Source organism: Miniopterus natalensis, chromosome 10 (genome assembly GCF_054644295.1).
Source record: "Miniopterus natalensis isolate mMinNat1 chromosome 10, mMinNat1.hap1, whole genome shotgun sequence".
NCBI classification, from domain to species: domain Eukaryota; kingdom Metazoa; phylum Chordata; class Mammalia; order Chiroptera; family Miniopteridae; genus Miniopterus; species Miniopterus natalensis.
Genome location: NC_142090.1, coordinates 75,197,666 through 75,207,846, shown reverse-complemented (window position 1 = coordinate 75,207,846; position 10,181 = coordinate 75,197,666). Strand labels below are relative to the sequence as shown.

The following is a 10,181-nucleotide window of genomic DNA, read 5'->3' as shown; positions in this document are numbered from 1 at the left end:
GCTTCCCTCTGGAGCCAGACGCGAAGCTGCGGTGGAAAAGCCGGCCAACAATGGGCCGGGGTCCGGGGCCAGGGGGGCGCAGGACTGCGAGCGGGGCCGTGGGAGGGTTGAGGGCCTGCGGGGGTGGGGAGGAGAGGAGAAGTGGACTGCGAGGAGAGAGGGAGGGGGAGAGGGGAGAAAAGGGGAGACGAGAGGAAAAGGCGGAAAGTCAGAGAGGAGGGGAAGGCTGGGACGGAGAGGAGAGCGGCTCTGAGATCCAGGAAATGGTTTTGGAAAAGGCGGAGAAAAAGGGAAATAAAAGAGGGGGGAACCCAAGAATGAACCCTTGTCTCCCCCCTCCCTCCCTCCTTCCCTCCCTCTCTCCCTCCCTCCCTCTCTCATCTCTCCGCTCCCTCTGCTCCTTCCTCCTGCCTTAGCAGAACTTATGTGGCTGGGATGGGGGGCCCTCGGGTGTCAAAACTTTGAAGATTAATGGATTACTTTGTTAATGACTGCAGGCGTCAGAGTGAGGTGCTTAAATGATTTGTGAGGTGCGAGGCGTCTTCCCGACAGTCCCAAACAATGCGCGGAGTGTGCGGGGGAGGCGGAGGCCGCCGGCGGGACCGGCCGCGCGGCTCCTACTCGCTCGCGCTCGCTCGCTCACGCGCACCGCCGGGCGCACACACCGGGTCGCCGCGGATCGGAAGGCGGGCAGGCGCCCCGGCCCCCGCGCACTCCCGGGCATCCCCACCCACACCCGCATATATGTATTTTTGCCCAGGAAAAAAAAAAGTGTAAATAAAGCCTCGCTGGCCCCCAATGAGGCGTTCCTTCCCGACTTTTTTGGATCAATCAAACAGACAGTGGCTTCTTTTGATTAAAGCCCAAATTGTCATTGGGCAGAAGCAATCATGTGACAGCCAATTCGGTCCAATTTCAACCTTGTCTCCATGAATTCAATAGTTTAATAGTAGCGCGGTCCCCATACGGCTGTAATCAGTGAATTAGAAAAAAAACACCCCAGCAGCGATCTTCTATGATAGATTTTTTTTTACACCCCCCCCCTCTCCGCACTCGCCTTTTTCCTGGGCCTCGCCCCCCCAAAGCCCCTCCAGAAGAGGGAACTTTTTCTCCGAGGGGGCTCCAAGGAGAAGGCCATGAATTACGAATTTGAGCGAGAGATTGGTTTTATCAATAGCCAGCCGTCGCTCGCTGAGTGCCTGACATCTTTTCCCCCTGTCGCTGATACATTTCAAAGTTCATCAATCAAGACCTCGACGCTTTCACACTCGACACTGATTCCACCTCCTTTTGAGCAGACCATTCCCAGCCTGAACCCGGGCAGTCACCCTCGGCACGGCGCTGGCGGCCGCCCCAAGCCGAGCCCCGCGGGCAGCCGCGCCAGCCCGGGGCCCGCGGGCGCCCCGCCGCCGCCCGAGTACCCCTGGATGAAGGAGAAGAAGGCGGCCAAGAAATCCGCGCTGCCGCCCGCCTCGGCCGCCGCCGCCGGCCCTGCCTGCCTCGGCCACAAAGGTCAGTCCGAAGCCAAGCCGTGGCCCCAGGTCCCGGGACCCCGCGCCCCTCCGGGGCTGCCCCGAGAGCGGCTCCGGGGGGAGGGGAGCGCGGGCCGCGAGCGCCCGCGGAGCGGGAGAGACGCTTGGCCGCCTTCCCTTCCCCCGCGGGCCCAGGCGTGGGTTGGTGCAGAGAGAGGCGCCCTGCGCTCCACCGCGAGACGCACATATATTTTTAAGAAGGTGGTGTGTGGGGGGGGGGGGGGCGCGGGGCGCGGGAGGAACGTTCCCTAACTTGTGTAACGTGGGATGATTTATTTGAGTTGGAACTGACCTCCTCTTGTCTAGTTGTCCTAGAGTTTGGCTTTTTGACAGTAATGAAGAGTGATAGATCGCTCCTGCTCAGCTAAGCAGCTGATGCATTAATTATAAATTGTGGTGTGGCTAATATAAAGTTTGCTCCCGGATGGAGAGGTTAGGGGGTGTGTGTGTGGATGGGGAGGGGGGGATGCTCCAGGCAGGAACCGGACGGAGGCGGAGGAGATGGGGTGTCCCCGGGCCGGGCTCCCAGGAAAGCCAGCACAATGGCTCCGCGCTGCGCCCAGGGGCGGCCATTTTGTCGCCGCTGATCTTTCCCGCTGTCTTTAATCCTCCAGTGGCGCCCCCCGGCTCGGACGCCTCCACCTCCAACCGCGCGCGTGTGTCTCTCGTTGGTCTCCCCTTTCCGCAGAGTCGCCGGCGGCGGCGGAGGGCGGCGGGGGCGGCGCGCGGCGCCTGCGGACCGCCTACACCAACACGCAGCTGCTGGAGCTGGAGAAGGAGTTCCACTTCAACAAGTACCTGTGCCGGCCGCGCCGCGTGGAGATCGCCGCGCTGCTCGACCTCACCGAGAGGCAGGTCAAGGTGTGGTTCCAGAACCGCCGGATGAAGCACAAGCGGCAGACGCAGTGCAAGGAGAACCAGCACGGCGGCGAGGGCCGGCCCGAGGGCCTGGCGGACCCGGGCAAGGGCGGGCGCGACGAGGCGGAGAAGGCGCTCCTGGAGCAGGCCCTGGGCGTCTCGGGGGCGCTGCTGGAGCGCGAGGGCTACGCCTTCCAGCAGAACGCGCTCTCCCAGCAGCAGGCGCCCGGCGGGCACAATGGCGACTCCCAGAGCTTCCCCGCGTCGCCTTTAACCGGCAGTGAGAAAAATCTGAAACATTTTCAGCACCAGTCACCCACTGTTCCTAACTGCTTGTCAACAATGGGCCAGAACTGTGGCTCGGGCCTGAACAATGACAGTCCCGAGGCCCTCGAGGTCCCCTCTTTGCAGGACTTTAACGTTTTCTCCACAGATTCCTGCCTGCAGCTTTCAGACGCAGTCTCGCCCAGTTTGCCAGGTTCCCTCGACAGCCCCGTAGATATCTCAGCTGACAGCTTTGACTTTTTTACAGACACACTCACCACAATCGACTTGCAGCATCTGAATTACTAAAAACATTAAAGCAAAACAAAGCATCACAAAACAAAACCACCACCACCACCACCCCCTCCTCTGACCAGGTGGTTCAGCCTTCTTTTATTCTGGGAGTTGGTTTTTATTTTATTTTATTATTATTATTTTTTTTCCTTGACCGACCCTCTTTCTCTTCTCGGTGTTGAAGATTTTCTGTTTGGTGATGCCCCCGACCCACTTTCAGAGGCGCCTTTGACAGGTTATTTTGGAGTTTTAGTTGTTTTAAATCCAATCCAACAACCCTCTGTGTGATTTCCTGAGAGCAATATATGAGGCCTGCAAGAAAGTGATCACATGATTGTATCTTCACTTTCTTTTTATTTTTGTATCACATTAGGATGCATTGTCATGCGTATTTTTGGTAGAATAAATTCTCCTTTGCTATACGTAGCTTTCTTATTTTTTTATTTTTTCTCTCCCCCTTCTTTCTCACCGCTCCTAACGGTTTCTTTTTCTTCTTTTAGTCTAACTTGGTAAATAAAATTCTGGTCACAATTCATCTTCTTTTTCAATTTTAATATATTTATGAAGGGGGCATGTTCAAAATCTTCACTAGGCAGCAACAAACAAGAAAGCCAGAAAAACGGTTAGGGCATCTGAGAAGTGTTTTTTGTTTTTCTTTTTTTCTTTCTTTTTCTTTTTTTTTTTTTTAGGGGCGTGGATTTGGCTTTTCAGTGTAGGGGTTCCAGCCATAGATTTAAATTGGTAATAGAAACAGAATTGGGAAGCCTCAGAGTTGGGCCAAGCCCCAGCTTTTGAAAGTGGAGAAATAAAGTGCCTTACAGAAACCCCCAACTCCAGGAACATGGACTTTTAACAAGCTACCCATCTCCAGGTCAATAACTAAGTTAACAACAGTTCATTTATTGTACACATTTGTTTCAAACATCTACATGCCAACCCCTCCCCCACAAATCCTGAACATTTTCAAGCAGGGCCGGTTAGTTTCCCAGCTGCTGATGGGTCCAGGCAAACCGACCTAAAAGACAAGAGAAAAACAAAAATGAAATAAAACAAAACAAAACAATGGTCACTAGCTGGAAATTACACTGCAGAAAGGATTCTTTCCAATCCTCTGGTTCAGGCATTCTAGGACTCTTTGTATTTTTTTTTTTTTCAGGGCCACAAAAATCAATATTTCATTCTTAAATTTGTTTACATGGCAAATAAGGGAGCATTAAAGCTTTGAAGTCAGGTTAGAAAGTTGAGGTTTGAAAATGAAGTGTTTCTGCACCCTAGGTTATAGATTAACCAGTCTAGAAATAGGAGAGAAAGCACTTTAAATGAAATATCAATAAAATGCATTCTAGGGTATGTTACTGGGTTGTTCTGTGGCCTCCCCCCCTCTTGTGTCTCCCCATGTTTATTTTTCTATTGCTGAGCTCTGTTCTGGTGGCTACTTACCGTGAGAAAACGCAGCGCGTAAGCAACATGTGTGGGGGCGGGTGGATGGAAGAGCCCGGCTCTTAATGGCACAGGCTCGTAAGTTATGATGAAATCGGGATATTTCTCCAGGGGTTTGCTCCCTGCCTCCCCCCACCCCTTTGCCCCCCAGTCCCGGCAGCGGTGGCAGCGCCGCGAGGCCCCCGCGGGTTCTCGCCCTCGGTGCGCGCGGAGCGGGGCTGCCCAGAGCGGCCAGGGCCCCGGCGCTGCCGTTTGCGCTCCGTCCTACGCTCATAAATCAAACGCTTTCTATGAATGAGAGTGTCATCAAAGAGATCAATTGCAGGAACACATGCACAAATAAAAATCCTCTTACGTATTTGCCGGGATCCCCGTCCGAAAGCATTAAGTTAGAAGGCGTTTAGTCATAATTCATTTTTATTGCTCTTTTAAAACAACAGCTTGGCTGAGCCGCGGATGCCGCGAACAGCTCGCGGCCTCGGCGTTGTGTCTGCCGCTCGCTCCTGCCCTTCTCGGTCCGAGCGCCCTGAAAGGGGCGCTGGGAGCCGGGCAAGCCGCTTGCAGGCGATCGTTTCAACCGTGGCCCAAACTCGCCTCGCCCCCAGTCTCCCTGGGCTTTACAGGGACTTCAGCTCGAGTCCTGGGGCCCCGGCCTACGTGCCGGGAGGACTGAGGGGTCGCCCAGCGTGCAGAATGAGCCCCAGGATTTTGTGGGGGTGGGGAAGGACCGGAGCTACGGAAGCCTGCGGGCTCGGGGCCAGGGAGGCCGTCTTTGTGAGCGGCTCCGGGAGACCCGCGCTCGGGGCGGCCAGCCGGGGCGGAGCCGACCGGCTGGGCTGCGAGAGCCGGGCCTGCGTGGAGCCGAGCGCGGAGGCGCGTGGGCCGCCCCACGCGTGCATGCGCGTGTGCCAGGGCAAGCCTGGGATTCCAGGAAAGGCACCCACCCCCACCGGCCCTGAGAAGAGCCGCGCAGGGAGCAGGAGAGCAGAGAGGCGCGCGGAGGCCGAGAGCTAGCAGAGGGAGACCGCCTGCGTCCGGGGATGGCTTTGTGGCACGAGCGCTGCGGCCGAGGGGGGTCGCGTAAACCCGGGAGGCCGACAAAGGGGCAGGAAGGAGGCCAAGGGGGAGAACGTACCAAGGAGCCTGGCTCGGAGAGCAGATTACCCGCTACGCCAGCACAAACCCCCTCCTCCCGCCTCCTCCCCCATAGGAGCCCCTTCTCTCCCCAGCGCTGGAGGCCTCGGCGCTCTCAGGGAAGCCGCCTCCAGGAGGGCCGCCTTGCTCAGTCCCTTCTGCAGGATGACGTTCCCAGGTGCTGAGATTGGGGAGGGAGAGACTTTGCCGGCCTGTGCTCCCTCTTAACCGTGATTGGGGATAGGTCAAAGGTCACATAACAATACGTTTTCAAAAGGAAATCTTTAGGGGAAATGTTTCTTTGCTACTGTCTGCAAGTTTTCCCTTCTGGGGGGGCAGGTTTTGGGGGAACAGAACGTAGAAACCTGAAAGGTTTACTAGCACCTGTGAAATGTGCCTGCCTTAAGCAAAACTTCCTTCTTCTAACTGGGCAGGGAAAGCTAGAGGGGCGTGGGTTCCCCAAATCCACATACAATTCTCAGATAAGCTTCATCTGTCGGATTCCCACGTGGTAAACATGGTCAGAGTAAAAACCTGTACATCATTGGCTGCAAAGCTTCCTGGATGGTCTCTGGATTTCTTTTACCTAAGAATGCATCAGTTATCGGCCTCTGCTTGGCCTTTTCTCTTTACGAGCCAAGGGTTGACACGAAACCTAATAGTAAACAGCAATTAACGACCCGTCAGCATCAGGGTAGGATGCCAGTGATGGAGAACAGGACCCCTGGCCTGGGATGACGTTCGGATTTGCACGTGTCTCCCTAGGGAAAGACTTGAAGGTTCACACAAGGAACTACACAGTGAGTTACAAAGAAGAGGGGGTGTTGCTGGGGAAGAACAAAATGTCCCCTCCACCATCAGCCATCTGTCCGCCGCCCCTCCCACCTGCCAGCCCACACCCCCACTTCAGACGTGCTGCAGAAGGGGGTGTGTGAATAAAGGAAGCTCTACAAACTCCTAACATCACCCCCCCCCCAAGAAAAGGAGAAAGGCTGAGGGAGGGGGGAGGTCAGCGTACTTTGCGGGAGCCGTGGTCTCGCCCCGTGAGGCCCCCCCGGAGCACGCAGGCTCCGGGGTCCTGCGGGGCCGGCAGATGGCCTGCAGCGCACGGCCCGGCCCCCACGCTGGCCACGTCCGCCAGCGTCATCTCTCTCCCCCGCCTCCTACCCCTCAAAATCCAGCGGCCGAGCGGCTCGGGATCCCGTAGGGCTCCCAGAGCAAAGCCGGGTGGGGAGGAGAAAGGGGCGGAGAGCGAGGCGGGAGGGAGGGAGACGAGCGCGGCCAGCCCCGGCCCTTTCCGGCGGGCTCAGCTCGCAGGGCTCCCCGGCCACCCGGCGTCGAATTACAGAAGCTCCTCAGGGCCGAGCTAGGAGCCAGTGTGGGGGAGGTGGGTGGAGGTAGGGGGCTTCCGAGACCCTCCGCGGAGAAGGGAAGTTTCTTTTCTTGCCCCGTCTTCTCCACGCCCACCCGGTTCCTGCCAGTCAGCCCTCTGCGCACTTTCCTCTCCAGCGGAGCCTGGGGAGCGGGTGGCCCAGCCCAGTCCTACGCCACCGCGCTCTGCGCTCCACGCTGGCACCACAGCAGGGGCTGTGCTGTGAAAGCTCCTGGGGGGAGCCTGGGCTGCGATGCCGGCTGGGCTCCTACCCTTCCAGCTCGGCGCGATCCGAGCTCCGGCCCACTGACTCCCCACCCGAGAGAGCGCTGGGCCCTCTACCCTTCTCACCTCTTGTCAGTTCATCTTTCTGTGCGCTGCGGGGAGGGGGGCGGAGAAGGGGGGGGATGCTTCCCAGCCCCCACCTCCCGGAGGGGGGGCGCGCGGAGTCGGCGCGCGCAGAAGGCAGCCTCTGCGCCCCTTCGCCCCAGCGCTCCGAGCCTGCCCTTGCAGCCGCCGCAGCTGCTGCCGCCGCCTGGGCTGCCTGGGGGGGCGACTGCGCGTCACCTACACTGAGGAGCGCCGGGGATTTAAATGCCACTGAAACGGTGATCCATCACCGCGGGAGCCAGCAAACTTTCGCAGGAGGCTCGGCCATTGGCTGCCGTAGTCACGTGCCCCCCGCAGCGCCCTCCGCCCTCCCGCCCCCCCTCCTGCGCACTGTACATTCATATCATTTTTCTTCTCCGGCCCCATGGAGGAAGTGAGAAAGTTGGCACGGTCACCCAGGGCTTCGCAGGACCCGGTCACTCAGTGACAGATGGACAATGCAAGAATGAGCTCCTTTCTGGAATACCCCATCCTCGGCGGTGGCGACTCCGCGACCTGCTCAGCGCGAGCCTACCCCTCAGATCATGGAATTACAACTTTCCAGTCGTGCGCGGTCAGTGCCAACAGCTGTGGCGGCGACGACCGCTTCCTCGTGGGCCGGGGGGTGCAGATCAGCTCGCCCCACCACCACCACCACCACCACCATCACCACCCCCAGCCGGCCACCTACCAGACTCCTGGGAACCTGGGGGTGTCATACTCCCACTCGAGTTGTGGTCCAAGCTACGGAGCGCAGAACTTCGGCGCTCCTTACAGCCCTTACGCGTTAAATCAGGAAGCAGAAGTAAGTGGTGGGTACCCCTCGTGCGCTCCCGCTGTTTACTCTGGAAATCTCTCATCTCCCATGGTCCAACATCACCACCACCACCAGGGTTATGCCGGGGGCGCGGTGGGATCGCCTCAGTACATTCACCACTCATATGGACAAGAGCACCAGAGCCTGGCCCTGGCCACGTATAATAACTCCCTGTCCCCTCTCCACGCCAGCCACCAAGAGGCCTGTCGCTCCCCTCCATCAGAGACGTCTTCTCCAGCGCAGACCTTTGACTGGATGAAAGTCAAAAGAAACCCTCCCAAAACAGGTCAGTCTTGCCATTCTGTGGGTGTTCCTTGACGATTCTGGAAGGAGTTGGTATGCTTAGTTTCCAAGGAAAATGAATAATTAAAAAAAAAAAAAATCCTTGCTTCCCACCGGTGTTGTAGGGCACTGGGGGATTGCCCAGGTGTGTGTTGGGGGGCAAAGGAGCGTCTGTGGGACTGTGGTGTTTCCAAAGGGGCTGAGATCTAGAGATTCTGGAAGTAGGAAGTGGGTAGGTGTGCGCGCCTGAGGTGGCTCTGGTAATATCTCCAGGCTCCATTAATCACCGGCCTGACCACGCTAATGGTTGACTTCAGGTTAACACTTTACACCTCATCACTCACCCTCCCCAGCCGGGTTCGTGGGGAGAGAGTCTCGCTCTCCCCTTTCCCTTGAGTCTGGCTCTGAGCCTGCAGAGGACCCCATAGCGGTGGTTAAAGTCTGACCTCTTTCTCCCGTCGCTTCCCACCCCGCCCCAGGAAAAGTTGGAGAGTACGGCTACGTGGGCCAGCCCAACGCCGTGCGCACCAGCTTCACCACCAAGCAGCTCACCGAGCTGGAGAAGGAGTTCCACTTCAACAAGTACCTGACGCGCGCGCGCAGGGTGGAGATCGCCGCGTCCCTGCAGCTCAACGAGACCCAGGTGAAGATCTGGTTCCAGAACCGCCGGATGAAGCAGAAGAAACGAGAGAAGGAGGGCCTCTTGCCCATCTCTCCCGCCACCCCGCCGGGCAGCGAGAAGGCCGAGGAGTCCTCGGAGAAGTCCAGCTCGTCGCCCTGCGTCCCTTCCCCGGGGTCTGCGACCTCGGACACTCTGACTACCTCCCACTGAGGCGGCCCAGCCCCAGACGCCGCCGCCCAGGCTACTCCTCCGCCTGGGACTTTTTACTCAAAGCACATTCTTAGCTTATCTTCGTTTCCATTTGCAGTCTCTTTCTTTCTGATGCTATCTGGGAAGCTCTTGGGTAGGATAATCTGTTTACTGAGAATTCTGGACTAGATGCTTGATTTGGGGGTGGGGGGTGTTAACTCTTTAATGCAGATTGGGGGCCAGCACCGATTTTCTGATGGCCCCTACTTTGAGGAGATTTCCACAGAACCTGCTGTTCCTCTCAGATGCCCCTTGGAACATAGTCTCCTTTGCTGGCAGAAACACGTCAAAGGGAGGCCTCACATTTTTTTTTTAATCTATCTGTATATTTACAGTTCTCCCCTACTTCGCCCTCAAAGTGGGGTAGAAAGGAGAGAGTCCAGGAGCTCATGAAGAAGAGATGCACTATGAGCGTGTTTACACAATTAATTCACCTTTTAATTTAATTCAATTTCATGTGTGAGTTTGCTGGTTGTAAATACTTTGTCCTGAGAGATTTATCTTTATACAGATTTTCTAGAAATCTTTAGATGAAGCGACTGAAACAGGGTGGGCAAACTCTCAATGCTGGTACACTTTTATATGTGATTATAGGTTAAAAAATAAAAGCCCTCATTTAAACTGAATTGGATGCCTCGGAGGGTAGCCTCGATTTGTTCTTTCAGTGAGTTAAGAAGGCCTACAGACCACAAGGTTCAGAAACCTTGCTGCCTGGGCTTAAGTCTGCCCCCATCCCTGCCCCTTTCTTGATTCTCCGGCCACACTCTATTTAAACTTTGTGCTTTTCCCCTCTTCAGTTATCTTAGCTGGATACGGCGTACTTTCAGCTCAGTTGTTAATGTGATGGATGGCACAATGAATGTATATTTTTGTGTGATTCGTGAATAGTCTTTTGCATGTCGCACAATGTTTTGATGTCCCCGACGTACCACACTGAGTTCTATCAGT

General features: G+C 56.6%; 2 protein-coding genes and 1 long non-coding RNA gene across 3 annotated transcripts; 2 read left to right on the top strand and 1 right to left on the bottom strand.

Annotated features, from left to right (window-relative positions):
• Positions 1-767: 767 nt before the first annotated feature.
• HOXA2 (homeobox A2) lies at positions 768-3,483 on the top strand. Its single transcript, XM_087821425.1, has 2 exons — positions 768-1,512; positions 2,221-3,483. Exons 1-2 carry the CDS (start codon positions 1,137-1,139, stop codon positions 2,961-2,963), a joined length of 1,119 nt encoding a protein of 372 aa, XP_087677551.1. The 5' UTR covers positions 768-1,136; the 3' UTR covers positions 2,964-3,483.
• A 2-nt stretch (positions 3,484-3,485) lies between these two features.
• On the bottom strand, positions 3,486-7,356 carry LOC148092299 (uncharacterized). Its single transcript, XR_015715207.1, has 2 exons — positions 7,246-7,356; positions 3,486-3,963 (listed from the first exon to the last, which is right to left on the bottom strand). It is a non-coding gene; the product is annotated as an uncharacterized LOC148092299 (long non-coding RNA).
• Positions 7,357-7,660: 304 nt separating this feature from the next.
• On the top strand, positions 7,661-9,859 carry HOXA1 (homeobox A1). The gene is made up of 2 exons (XM_016217010.2): positions 7,661-8,366; positions 8,842-9,859. Exons 1-2 carry the CDS (start codon positions 7,715-7,717, stop codon positions 9,192-9,194), a joined length of 1,005 nt encoding a protein of 334 aa, XP_016072496.1. The 5' UTR covers positions 7,661-7,714; the 3' UTR covers positions 9,195-9,859.
• Positions 9,860-10,181: the final 322 nt, after the last annotated feature.